Here is a 14,675-nt window from a genome sequence, read left to right as displayed (position 1 = left end):
AGTTTAGTTACTTCACTTGTAGTAACCATCAAGTACTTCTTGAGTGTCCAAATTACATCTTCCCAAGGAATAACATGTGACACGATATTCGTTTTATTATCTATCATATGCAGCGACATGTTTATAGTAATTCACATTCTCATAGCAATTATATAACATTAATAAGGACGGTAAACTTCAAGAGAACAAACAGTAAAATCACTTTTCACCATTAGAAATAGTCATATCACATAAACGGAAGCTTTGGAGTAACACTAAAATTATCTCCGCTGTAACTTATAGTTTATAGGTTCGAGCGGAAAAAACAACCACTGATGGTTTTATTAGGGTAGACTATCTATATCATCCAGTGGCGGATTCAGAGGGCCGGAAGGGGGTTCACCCGAACCCCATTCCCCAAAAAATTACACTATATATATAAGACAAAATATATTTTTTACCTCTATATATTAAGCTTTGAATCTCCTTGACATAGGCCAAAAGAATAGCTTAGTGGCCAAGAGGGTTCAAAACTTTTGTAAGGTCATAGGTTCAATTCCAACTAGCTATAATCTTTTTCAACTTTTTTTTGAACCCCCTTAGCAGAAATACTGCCTCCGTCACTGATTACACCCCTTGAGGTACGTTCCTTCCCCGGTCCCTAAGGGATGCTTTGTGCACCGGGCTGTAATTTTTATAATAAACCATCAAGTTCACAAATCGACGAGTATATATTTATTAGATGAGAAAACAAAAGTCTAGAAATAATCAAAACAGTTCATAGAACTATAGTTCAACTTGGAAGGACTGCCATAAGAACTTACAATCTTGAGAGAGAAGGGAGAAAAATAATATGTTTCGAGAAAACCAACATTTTGGAAGGAGCGCACAATAAAATATTAAGTACAATCTAAGGACTAAAAAACAATTAGCTCTACCATATCTGAAAAACATTATAAACTTGATTATATCCTAACATTTTTAAGTACTTTTCAAGGACAATTTCAACAATAAACCCAGTGCTTCAGCACTTACCAATGAGGTCTTGTCGATTAATATTACACAGAAAAAATCAATTATAGACATTAATATAATTAGATCCGCTCGTTATAGACAAACTTGAGATTCGCGGTCCCAGGTAAGATCGGTTCATGATCATGAGATCATTTTCTATCAGATAGGAAGGACTCTAGCACAAAATGTACTTCTAAGTAATTGACCTCGTTTGCCCGTTTAAGTATGGATTGAACAAGAGATGCTAAATAGATTGCACAAACTTTGTACTTGCGAGATGCATGTAGCTCAGTTTTCAACCAAACTTCATCGTCTGTATGCAACACGATCCAGACCATAGGAAAATACATGCGCTTCATAGGTATGAATAGCAGTTCTTTGACAGGGGAAAATCTACAGTGTCGGGTATGAGTTTCTGGCTATCCAATAACTTTTGTCCAAATCTTGTATATTTGAAAAATCTAGTAAATCTATAAGAACTTTTATGTCGGAATCACATACCAAAACACGCTGTTGGTTCCAACTAATGAACAGTTTTACATTATTTATTTAGTAATAGACATTTGTAGTAAACATAAAACAGAAACAACAACTTAGCCATATACCAAATTAAAGGAAAGAAAAAATATTCAACTGTTTTTTTTTTCAATTAAGGTTTTTTTAAAAAAAAAAAAAAAAGAAGAAAAACATACTAACTATAAAAGTTCATGATCTTCCTAATTGCCTTGGCTAAATACTCATCCTCCTCCTTCTCCTCGTTAGTATCATTATTATCATCATCACCACCGCCACTATCATCATTATTATTATCATCATCTATAGAAGAAAAAAGAAATCAGTCAAGTCAATAGGCCCCGACTTAATTGTTAAATCTAATTGAAGTAAAAAGCCTACATAAAGAAAATTGCTTTGATAAAGTTATGATTTTCTCAGTTCGGTGTACAATATTTTGCTTGAGCACACATTTCCCTAAATGGGTCTTTGGTTTGGATATCATCACGTCAAGGTGGAGGTGCTAAGACAAGAGATCTCTCAACTTCAATTGTCAGGTTCAACTAGAGGGTACCAAGTTGCAGCAGGTGCTGTATAATATTGTAGATAATTCACTGTTCCGTGATAAAACATAAAAAAGAAACAACACACATTTTCTACAATTTTAGAAAACAAAATTACAGAAGATCAGAGGCGGAGCCAGGATTTCAAGCTTATGAGTTCAAAATTTTAAGCATTTTAAGTTACTGAATTCTAAACTGTTCAAGACAAATACAGGATTAAACCAAAGCTACTGGTTTCGTTAGCCAGAACACTGGCTCCACTCCTGCAAAAGATGATTTTGCTTTATTCTTGATCATATGCGCTTTGTCTTGAACAAAGAATAATTATCAGGAGGGCATCCCCAGTTAAATGTTTGCATTCACAAAGACTAACTGGTTTAGATGAGTCATTTTTAGCATTAAATAAATCCTTTTAAAAAAAAAAGATAGGCAGTATTATTATTGTTCCATACATTTTACACAAAAATGTTACTCTAGAATTCAGATAAGTAAACAATGAAATTCCAGCTTCTAGCAACCAGCCCCTCCGCCTTGCTTTATAAATCATTTTCATAACCAATCATCTCCATTTGTTTTGACAAAAGAATATTTATAAGGGAACTTCATAGTTAATTAATTGTTTACAGTGATCGAAACTGTATATAGGTTTTCTTGCGTTTATCCATCTTTAATTTATTGCTAAAGTTCAATTTTAATTGATAGTACTTCTACTTCAAGAACTTTTACCTTTGAAAGTAAGATAAAATACTAAGCTTTAACAAAGGTGTCAAACAAAAGGAATCATTAGTAAAAGGCACGTTAGAGAAATTGGAGAATTGATTAAAAAGAGTACCTGAATATGAATTGTTACTATTCCACCAGTACTCCTGGATAAAGACCTCGAAGCTAGAATTCTGATAATCTTCAACTTGTGTTTCCCAGATATCCCTTGCTGACTTGTCGACAAATTTATTGCAATATTCTACCTTAATGGACTTTAGAGAACAGAGGTCTCCGAAACAAGAAGGGATCTCCTTAAGAAATTCGCAACCATGCAAAGCCAAGTGTTCAAGGTTGGGAAAGGCAATGTCAGCGATAGTCCATTCTTTAAAGAACTTTATCATTTGTAGTTTCAAGACTTTGAGTCGAGGGAACTCGCCATCCCTCACTTCCCATTTCTCATTGTCAAAGTGAATGCGTTGCAGTTTCAGTACTTGAAGATTCTGAAACGAAGCAATTTCTGATAAGTGCTGAGGATGCATGAAAAAATAGCATACTGTCAAGCTTTTGAGATTTGGAGCAGAGATGGAAAAGGGGATGGTTTTAGCTAAAGATGTGTATCTGCCAAAAATCTTCAGAATTCCAATCCATGTTGGAAACTTCAATACATAGTACTGAAAGTTGTCAACACCATCGACTTCACATCTCAGTTCCCGAAGATTAGGTGTTCTTCTCAAAATCAATTCAGCATCCTGAATACAAGAAAAGTATGGAGTGGAAAGAGCTTTCAAATCATAAAGTTTTTTGGAGTTCTCAAGTAATTCTTCTGCAGATTCTATAATGAAGTTGCTCTTGGAAATATGCAGATATCTCAAATTAACCATCTCCCAGAGTGCAACGGGTAGTGACATATCTGCATCTTGATAATGACTATCCCGTAAAATCAAAGTTTCAAGGTTCCAACGGTTGGCTGTGAATGATGAAAGTGACGACACTTGAGTTCGTGCAGCAAAATACCTCAAGTAAACTAGATCAACTGGGATAGAATCAATTATTATGGACTCCAAATCTAACACTTTTAAAAGCTTAAAGCTGTGAAAATTGTGGGAGACGGTGCCAAATGCATTGTTATGCAAAATTATAGAGCCAACATGTGGCAAACACGAGCTCCAATCTCCAATACGATACCCATCACCATAAACGGACGTGCGATGAGCAAGTTGCTTGTCATAGCAAACAAGGTAAGAAGGATTGATATGTTGATCCCTGCAAATATTGAAATTAGTAAAATTACAAGATTAATTGCAGGGCCGGCTCAAGGGTCAAGCCATTGAAGCAATGGCTTTAGGTCCCCAAATTTTTAAAGCTCCATTTTTTTTAATAAATAGGTTAATTCTATGGTTATTTTTTTTAAAAAAATATTGAATATTTATGGTATAAAAGGTAAAGATCTTTAAAAAAATAAAGAAAAGAGAATTATTAAGTTTTTCATGATCTAAAAAATAAGGGATTAGAGGCATTAAATAAATTATTATTCTTTATTTTTTCTCATGTTCTCAAGCATTGCAGCAAACAAATTAAAATAATAAATTTTTTCTTTAAATTTGAAATTTATTATCTTTTTTCTATTTTTACCTCATAGTAGTATATTTTTTTTTTATTATTTTATCAAAATTCAAATATGTCAACTCTAAAGCATGAATCAATTACTTAATAGTATATATATTTTTAAAATATTAAGGCCTCTTAATATTGTTTGGCTTTAGGCCCTTAATGTTCTTGAGCCGACCTTGATTAATTGTCAATATAACTTGACTACTTAATTAATTGAACTGAAAGATTACTGCTAATTCGTATATTACCATTTTATGCACAGCAGAAGATACTCTTCTTTTGCTTTCTCCTTACAGAAATCATGCAATAGGTCATGAATGTAACATGCTTTGATCTTACCTCCAAAACTCTTCTTAGTTCCCATCACTAGATTTCTTCTAATAAGATTCTCTAAATAACCATCAGCTATATCCTCCATACTCTTGCCTTCACAACCTTTTATAAATCCTTCTGAGATCCATAACTTTATTAACTTTGAAACTTTTATCACACGGTCCTCTAAAAATGCTCCGAAGTATAGAAAGCAAGACCTTAAATGATAGGGTAAATTTTGATAACTATGTTCTATAGTGGCCCTTGAGTTACTGTGAATGTAGGGACTTAAATTTTTGGCCACTTGTTCCCAACATTCTTCTTTCTTCTCCGTCTCTGCCAGAATACCAGCCACCAAGACAATTGAAAGAGGCAGCTGGCCACACTTTTTTGCTATTTGTTGCCCAATGTTCATTAGGAGAGGAGGGGATTTTTCTTCTCCAAACACAATTTTCCTAAGTAACTTCCAACTTTCATCATCATTAAACATACGAAGTGGAAGGGGATCACTTTGAAATCTAGCGTAATTTGCAACTTCATAATTTTGAGTTGTTAGAATGATTCTACTTCCATTATTGGCATCTCGAAAACATCCTATTATATCATCCCACGCACTAGCTTCCCACACATCATCAACAAGGATGAGATATCTTTTGGAGTATAAAGCTTTGCGTAGCTCATCAGCTAATTGATCAACACGTTTTTCTCCACATTCAAAGTCTTTACCGGTAGCATCATGTAGAATCTCCAGTAACAAGTTCTTACGTGAATATACTTGAGACACACAACACTGTGCACGGATGTCAAAGTGAGAAACAACTAACTTGTCAAAGTAGAGTCTGCGGGCTAGAGTCGTCTTGCCTAGACCCGGCATGCCGGTTATCGAGATAACATCTCGCCCTTTGGTTCCTCTTACTAGTTTGTCTCTTAATCTTTCTATGACATCCTTAAAACCCACAACTTCATCATTCATGATTGTAGACCTTGCCAAACTTGATGGAGTTTGAGTTTTGCCAGTATTGTTCATTGTTTCCTCAACTATTTCTTTCCTTCGAATCTCTGCTACCTCATTTCTGATATGAGCAATCTCCTCTATGATATCCAAAAGCCAACGCTCAAGGCACCAGAGAGGACCTTCTTTGCTTATAAAAGCATTAACTATGTATTCTACCTCATATGCTTTGCCAATTAATTGTGTAGCACAACGATGAAATTTGTCACCGCCATCGTGCCGCTCTTCTGCAATATCCACTAGAAATGGTTGCAAGCTCTTGAGTTCCTTTTGAATTATTTGAACTTGGTTCTTGACAGAAGCGAGTGAATCTGCATAACGGTCTTGGAGCTCCTTGAGGTTGTTTAAAAGGAAATCAACATAGCCTAGCCCATGAATCCTTGGCAAGTTAGATTGAAACACCTTCCGAATGGTGAGGTAGATTGTTGTTCTTATATGTTGAAGGTTGCCCGACAAATCCAGAACTGGTGCAGGGTTCGCTACTCCCAGTGCCATGTCTTCCTTCGCCTCCTCGCCTTCCTGTAACGAGTAAACCATAAGTCCGACATCAATAACCATAGTCTCGATATCTGGAAAAAGAAATTCAAGATCTTGTATCGTCACATGGAAGATATTTCCTCTCAAGAGGTTGAGCATCATTTGAAGGATATCCAAGTGATCCTTCAAAGCAACTCTCTGACTGGAGTTATTATTAGTTGGTAGGTCTGCCAAATTGTGTAGGATAGTCTCCAAACAGTTGACTTCAGTATCAATTGCATGCTCTTGATTTTGGATTTTGGGATACCATCCTGCAGATTGTATTGTCGACTTTAAAGTTTGCAAGACATCAGCATAGATCTTGCGGATGCATGGTTGAGTGGGCTTAATCCTCATTCGCAAGAGATCAGAAAGCAATACATTTATTTCCTCTGAAGCCAAGTCTGGTAAATACAACCAGAAAAGCATTGATGCGTGGCCGGCCACTGCTAAAGCGTGAGTAAAGAACTTAACAATATGTTGGCTCTGAGGATCACTTAAGCTCCTTGAGACAAAAAAGAAGAAATTTTGCAGCAAGTTCAATTCTTTTAAAACATCTTCTATTGTTGAAGTTTGGCAAAATGCCAAAGTCCCACATTGGTTGGGAGTTAAGTTTGGAGGGGATTTTTCCCCTATAAAAGAAGGCCTAATGTTTAGGATTGAAACACACCTCTCATTTGCCTTCTCATCTGTTTAAGGCATTTGTATCTTCTCTCTTTAGTATTATTTCACTTGTATTTTTGGAGTGGAATAAAATATTTGGTTGTGTCCGAGGAGTAGGCAAAATTAGCCGAACCTCGTAAATTCTGGTGTTCCCTTTATTGTTGTTTTATTGTCTTATTTATTATTTGGTGGCTGTCATAAATTTTTGGTATAGTAGTTGTGACTTATTCACACTATATACATTTGGCTTCCGCAACAATTGGTATCAGAGCCAAGGTACTGTCTAAGTATGCTCTGTGGTTGCAGCATAGTCTGATCTTCCACATCAGAAAAGATTTATCTTGGTAACTGAGTCAAGGTTCTGTCTGAGTATGCTCTGTGGTTGCAGCTTAGTCTGATCTTCCACACCAGAAAGGAAATAATCTTGATTTGTGTCGTCAGCTATTAAATAATATTTGTGTCAAAGATGGGAGACAATAAACAAGAAGAATCTACATCAAGTGTCAACAATACGTCATCATTGGCATCTTCGCTTATGACAAGAATTGTGTCAAATGCGAAATTTGCGGTCGAAATATTTGACGGGTCCGGACATTTTGGGATGTGGCAAGGCGAGGTTCTAGATGTCCTTTTTCAACAAGGGCTAGATCTGGCCATTGAAGAAAAGAAACCAGATGTTATTGGAGAAGAAGATTGGAGAATTATCAACCGTGTTGCTTGCGGTACCATTCGATCCTACCTTGCTAGAGATCAGAAATATCCATACACAAAGGAAACTTCTGCAAGTAAATTATGGAAAGCACTGGAGGATAAATTTTTGAAGAAAAACAGTCAAAATAAATTGTACATGAAGAAGAGACTGTTTCACTTCACCTATGTTCCTGGTACCACGATGAATGAACATATCACCAGTTTCAATAAGTTGGTTACAGATTTGCAAAATATGGATACAACTTATGATGATGGTGACTTGGCCTTGATGTTGTTGGCGTCACTTCCTGATGAGTACGAGCACCTTGAAACTACTCTACTCCATGGAAATGACGAAGTTTCTCTCAGAGAAGTTTGTTCGGCTTTGTACAGCTATGAACAAAGAAAGCGAGAAAAACAGAAGGGCGGAGAAGGAGAAGCACTATTTGTGAGGGGTCGTCCTCAAAATCAAACGAGGACAAAGAAGGGAAGATCCAAGTCAAGATCCAGATCCAGCAAAGATGAATGTGCCTTTTGTCGAGAAAAAGGGCACTGGAAGAAAGACTGTCCGAAGTTGAAGAATAAGGCCAAACATAACAATGGAAAGGCCATTATGGATTCAAATGTAGCTGATTGTGATGATTCAGACTTCTCATTAGTTACAACAGAGTCATCAACATCATCAGACATATGGTTGATGGACTCGGCTTGTAGCTATCATATGTGTCCCAACAGGGACTGGTTCATGGAATTTCAAGAAGGAGAATATGGAGTCATCCACACAGCGGATAACAGCCCTCTTACCTCATATGGCATTGGTTCAATACGATTAAGGAACCATGATGGAATGATCAGAACATTGATAGATGTTCGATATGTACCGGATTTGAAGAAGAATCTCATCTCTGTGGGAGCCCTAGAATCAAAAGGGTTCAAAATCATTGCAGAAAATGGAGTGATGAGAGTATGCTCCGGTGCACTAGTGGTAATGAAGGCTAATCGGAAGAATAATAATATGTACCGCTATCGTGGCAGTACAGTTATTGGGACAGCGACAGTAACATCCAGTGACGACAAAGAGGCAGAAGCAACCAAGCTATGGCACATGCGCTTGGGACATGCTGGAGGAAAATCCTTGAAAACTCTATCAGATCAAGGATTGTTAAAAGGAGTAAAGGCTTGCAACTTGGAGTTTTGTGAGCATTGTGTTAAAGGGAAACAGACAAGGGTTAAATTTGGTACAGCGATCCATAATACTAAAGGCATTTTGGATTATGTACACTCTGATGTTTGGGGTCCTTCCAAAACACCTTCATTGGGTGGGAAGCACTATTTTGTAACCTTTGTTGATGATTTTTCCCGAAGAGTATGGGTGTATACAATGAAGAGCAAAGATGAAGTGTTGGGAATTTTTCTCAAATGGAAGACGATGGTGGAAAATCAGACAGGCAGGAGAATCAAGTGTATTCGCACAGACAATGGAGGTGAATACAAAAATGATCATTTCAATAAGGTCTGTGAAAATGATGGCATCATCCGACACTTCACTGTTAGACATACACCACAACAGAATGGAGTGGCAGAACGTATGAACCGGACCTTGCTGGAGAAGGTACGGTGTATGTTGTCCAATGCTGGCTTGGGCAAAGAATTTTGGGCTGAGGCAATTACATATGCATGCCACCTCATTAATCGTCTACCATCTGCTGCTATTGATGGCAAAACACCATTTGAAAAATGGTACGGAAAACCTGCTGTAGATTATAACTCTTTGCACGTGTTTGGCTCAACTGCATATTATCATGTGACAGAGTCAAAATTGGATCCAAGGGCAAAGAAGGCTATTTTTATGGGAATTACTTCTGGAGTCAAAGGATATCGCTTATGGTGTCCTATGACAAAGAAAGTAATATTCAGCAGAGATGTTACCTTTGATGAATTTGCTATGGTAAATAAGGTAACAGAAGATACCAAACAAAATGAAGGTGCTTCTAAGCAGGTGGAGTTTGAGGGAAAATTTATTTTTCCTACACAAGAAGCAGAGGAGGAAACAAATGAAGATTACCCTCTGGAAGGAGAGCCAGTAGAGGAGATTCCAACTCAGGAATCTCAACAACAACTTGAATCAATAGCAACCAGCAGGCCAAAAAGAACAATAACGAAACTTGTTCGTCTCATAGAGACGGTTGCTTGTGCAACCTCAATTGTAGCTGATGATGTTCCTACTACTTATAAAGACGCTGTCCAAAGTTCAGAAGAAGATAAGTGGAGGATTTCCATGAATGATGAAATACAGTCCCTTCATCAGAATCATACATGGAGATTGGCCAATCTCCCGAAGGGAAAGAAAGCAATTGGGTGCAAATGGGTATTTGCAAAGAAAGAAGGATTTCCTAACCAATTAGATGTTCGCTACAAAGCAAGATTGGTGGCCAAAGGATATGCTCAAAAGGAGGGAATTGATTACAATGAAGTGTTTTCTCCAGTTGTAAAACATTCCTCCATTAGAATTATGTTGGCTTTGGTAGCACAATTGGATTTGGAACTAGTTCAGATGGATGTAAAAACTGCGTTTTTACATGGAAACTTGGAGGAGGAAATCTACATGACTCAGCCAGAAGGATTCAAAGTTGCTGGAAAAGAAAATATGGTGTGCAAACTTGAAAAATCGTTGTACGGATTGAAACAATCTTCTAGACAATGGTACAAGCGATTTGACGAGTTTATGTTGCGGCAAGGGTACAAGAGAAGCAAATACGATCATTGTGTGTATTTGCACAAGCTTAAAGATGGTTCCTTTGTATATCTTCTCCTATATGTTGATGATATGTTGATAGCTTCCAAGAATTTGGAAGAAATTGATAAGTTGAAGATTCAACTGAAGAAGGAGTTCGAGATGAAGGATTTGGGTGAGGCAAAGAAAATTCTTGGCATGGAGATAATTAGAGATAGACGTTCAAAGAAACTCTGTTTATCTCAAAAGGAATATTTGAAGAGAGTACTTCAACGTTTTGGCATAGATGACAAGACTAAGCCAGTTAGTACTCCACTTGCTTCCCATTTTAAGCTAAGTACTACTATGTCGCCAATGGATGAAGCTGAACGAGAGTATATGTCAAAGGTACCATACGCAAATGTTGTTGGTAGCTTGATGTATGCAATGGTTTGCACAAGGCCTGACATTTCACAAGCTGTTGGAGTTATTAGCAGATATATGCACAATCCAGGGAAGGAGCATTGGCAAGCTGTGAAGTGGATTCTACGGTATATTCATAATACTGTAGATGTCGGGTTAGTTTTTGAGCAGGAAGACAATCAGTCTGTAGTTGGATATTGTGACTCAGATTTTGCGGGTGATATGGACAAACGAAGATCAACTACTGGTTATGTGTTTACTTTTGCAAAGGCACCAGTTAGTTGGAAGTCTACTTTGCAGTCAACAGTTGCTTTGTCTACAACAGAGGCAGAGTACATGGCTATTACAGATGCTGTGAAAGAGGCAATTTGGCTTCAAGGATTGCTAAAGGAGCTTGGTGTTGAACAAAAAGGTATCACAATTTTTTGTGATAGTCAAAGTGCTATTCAATTAGCGAAGAACCAAGTTTATCATGCAAGGACGAAGCACATTGATGTTCGGTATCATTTCGTACGAGAAATCATAGAAGAAGGTGGAGTCACGGTGAAGAAAATTCATACTACAGAGAATCCTGCTGATATGCTGACAAAGGTGGTGACTGCGGTCAAGTTTCAACATTGTTTGGATTTGATCAACATTGTTGAACACTGAAGATTGAAGATGAAGACACAACCAAAATTTGTTATTGAGAGAGAATTGAAAATGTGGAATTTTGCCAAGGTGGAGATTTGTTGAAGTTTGGCAAAATGCCAAAGTCCCACATTGGTTGGGAGTTAAGTTTGGAGGGGATTTTTCTCCTATAAAAGAAGGCCTAATGTTTAGGATTGAAACACACCTCTCATTTGCCTTCTCATCTGTTTAAGGCATTTGTATCTTCTCTCTTTAGTATTATTTCACTTGTATTTTTGGAGTGGAATAAAATATTTGGTTGTGTCCGAGGAGTAGGCAAAATTAGCCGAACCTCGTAAATTCTGGTGTTCCCTTTATTGTTGTTTTATTGTCTTATTTATTATTTGGTGGCTGTCATAAATTTTTGGTATAGTAGTTGTGACTTATTCACACTATATACATTTGGCTTCCGCAACATCTATAAGTTTCATTATTGTTTCGGGGACAATAAGAAACGTACAGCGAACATAAATCTTCACTAGATCACGAAGATTCTCCACCACAGTATCCATGAATTCCGTCACAAATTTGCGAATATCAATACCATCCTTGTTGGCTGAAAGTGGTAAGGATGATATTTTAGGAAAGGAATATTTGGATCTAATTTCCCTCTTAATCAACCAAATTTCATTTTGTAACTTAAAGGTACAAAAATCAAAGTACTCAGCTAGATGTAATTCAGAAAAGTCAAGTAGAGCATCTTGAAACAGAGCTTGGACTTTGTGAGTGACATCTAGCATACTGTTTGGTTCATCAGTGAAGATCTGCAAGCTGAGAAAAATATCGAGGAATTTGAATTCCTGTATAAAGAATTGGACTCCATATATAAAAGTTTCAGGGTAGAATAAACTAATGTCAAGTTCTTGCAAACGTTCAAAAAGACGATTCTTTGAAGACACATATTGGTTAGAGGACATTTTTTCTCAGAAGTGGTGAGTGTTTAAAAGATAATGTGATGAAGTTGAACTGCAAAGGGGAAGAAGAAGAAGAAGAAGAAGAAGAAGAAGAAGAAGAAGAAGAAGAAGAAGAGAGCAACTCAGATGGTTGGATTCCTGTTGCTTAGAATAAAGATTATGACAATTAAACAACACTTACCCAAAGCACCTTTGATTTTCCAAAAGCACCTTTTGATTTTCAAATGCACCTTCCACTGAGGCCAAAACAACTTTTTCTGTTTCATTATTCAAACAACCACTCCCAGAAACCAGAACGCCTTTGCCATTTTCCACCATTATAAAAATGTTATTAAATGTCGAATACGTGACTAATCTTATGTTATATTTTGTTCTCGGCAGATTTGTGACTGAGTGTACTATTGCTATGTATTGCTCCAGTTGGACATACAGTAAGGTACTACTTAGTACTTAAGGTACTACTTCAATACTCATCCTTAAAAGTATGGGTGTTCGTCGGTCGGTACGGTACGGTACGTAGACATTTCGGTTCGATATTTCGGTATTCGGCTTTTTAAAATGTTTTACCAATACTATACCTAATTAAATTCGGTATGGTTTCCTTGCGGTTTCGGTTTATTCGGTCTTGTAACTTCGACCTGATTTTTCGGTTTATTCGGTCTGACTTCTCGCTCTGATAGAAAAAAAGAAAAAGTCTCACTGTTCAGACCTTTAGCTTGACAAAAATAAGAAAAGAACAATCTGATACACAAAGCATCCCGTATTCACGTAGGGATTGGGGACGCATCCTAAGAAGTATAATGTAGACAGTCTACCCTAATGCAAGCATTAATGGTGGCTTCCACGGCTCAAACATGGAGACAATTTTACAGTTGCTCCAAGGCTCCCCTTCCTTGACAGAAATAAATAATTAACAGAATTAGTGCACCTGTTTAGACAACAGGGGGTACTTTTCATTGAACTACAAAAGCATACAAAATTTCTTCTCCAAGCTGCATGATCTTGGACCCTACAATTGAAGAGAGAAAAAGAAGATAAATCCTTAGTTAGTCGTTAAAAAAAACTTATAAAGAAAATATCGTATACAATTAACTCAAATTGACACAATGGCTTCTATTTTCCATCACCTATCACAATCAAAAGGATTTAAGGAAATCAAAATCATCTTGTTTTCACTTTTTTATCCTAATTAGCCTACTAACAGACGAAGTAAAAGATGCTAAATTTAATTCACTGAACTACAGGACTTGAAATTTACAAACAACATACTTTCAATTTTCGTTCAGGCATTTTACCGAGCAGGTGAAGGGCATCTCAATACTGACATAGGAAATACAATATCTTACCTTGTTTTATGAGGCGCAATAATGACGGAGGAAGAGAAATAGCTTCAAAGCCACTTATCTTTTCCATATTTATGGGGAAAAAGGTCAAATATATCCCTTACTTTTAAATATTGTTTATATTTCTCCTCCATCATACTTTGGAAACAAAAATACCCCTATCGTTACAATTGTTATCAAATATACCCCTATGTCTCACGGAAGTACACTGTGGCAATGACTCACAGATTAAAATTTCATGTGGGTTGACATTCAAGTGAGGTGGACGCCAGCGTAACCTTATTTTATCCCCTTACTCGGTAGGACAATACTTTCTCCAGTTCTTCCAATTTTTTCTTTTTGATAAAGAAAAAGGGTCAAATATGTCCTTATACTATTGAAAAAGGTCTAATATTACCCTCCGTTATACTATCAGTCCAAATATACGCCTAACATCATGCTATCGGTCCAAATATATCCCTGACATCATAAAAGTGGTACAAACTTACCCTTCCTCCGTTAACTGCCTCCCTTGTGAACACATTTTATTGCTACCTCACTATTTCACCCTATTTGCAGCTACCAAGTTCAATTACTTTAAAGTTCTATCATTATTTTGAAGACTTCACTGCCTCTACTTTCTCTTGCTTTTCAAAATACTCGTTGCTTCTCCGGCCAATCCTGGAATTGTACGTACCTTTCACTTGATCTTAAATTTTTGTGTTTTATTTTGCATTTCCTTGTGTTGCCGCTGAATTTGTAAGATCTATTTAGGGAAAATTTAGTAGCACTTTTATTTTAACATAAAACGTAAAAAGAGAAAAAATGGTAGCCTTCCAGAAATGTGGTTGAAGATAAAGAAACAAAAAAAAAATAACTCTGGTGTCTAGGTTGTTTTTCTTTCTCACCATGGTCAATTTTGAAACCTTAAACTAGTTTGCATGTATCTTTGTTTAGTTTTTTATATAAAACAAAATGTATTTTCGTTCGTATAAGCATGAATTTTGAATAGCAAAATCAGAATTTTCTCGGTTCACGTTGTTTCATATTATCTTTAGCTGTTAGCATTTCTTTTGATAT

At 36.6% G+C, this 14,675-nt stretch overlaps 1 protein-coding gene across 1 annotated transcript; it reads right to left on the bottom strand.

The window, feature by feature from the left end:
• Positions 1-1,541: 1,541 nt before the first annotated feature.
• LOC107808074 (putative late blight resistance protein homolog R1A-3) lies at positions 1,542-13,923 on the bottom strand. The gene is made up of 5 exons (XM_016632558.2): positions 13,620-13,923; positions 11,758-13,282; positions 4,610-6,891; positions 2,881-4,013; positions 1,542-1,809 (listed from the first exon to the last, which is right to left on the bottom strand). Exons 2-5 carry the CDS (start codon positions 12,274-12,276, stop codon positions 1,685-1,687), a joined length of 4,059 nt encoding a protein of 1,352 aa, XP_016488044.2. The 5' UTR covers positions 12,277-13,282; positions 13,620-13,923; the 3' UTR covers positions 1,542-1,684.
• Positions 13,924-14,675: the final 752 nt, after the last annotated feature.

This window comes from Nicotiana tabacum, chromosome 20, assembly GCF_000715075.1.
Source record: "Nicotiana tabacum cultivar K326 chromosome 20, ASM71507v2, whole genome shotgun sequence".
In the NCBI taxonomy this organism is placed as follows: Eukaryota; Viridiplantae; Streptophyta; class Magnoliopsida; order Solanales; family Solanaceae; genus Nicotiana; species Nicotiana tabacum.
The sequence above is the reverse complement of the archived record's forward strand: the minus strand, read 5'-3'. Positions and strand labels throughout refer to the sequence as shown.

What these genes read in the sequence shown, in the direction of transcription:
- LOC107808074 (XM_016632558.2), bottom strand. Translation starts at nt 12,276, where the DNA reads ATGTCCTCTAACCAATATGTGTCTTCAAAGAATCGTCTTTTTGAACGT. An exon ending in CTTCTGCTGTGCATAAAATG is followed by an intron (nt 4,014 to 4,609) that starts GTAATATACGAA and finishes CAATATTTGCAG; the next exon opens with GGATCAACATATCAATCCTT. An exon ending in TAGTAACAATTCATATTCAG is followed by an intron (nt 1,810 to 2,880) that starts GTACTCTTTTTA and finishes TTTCTTCTATAG; the next exon opens with ATGATGATAATAATAATGAT.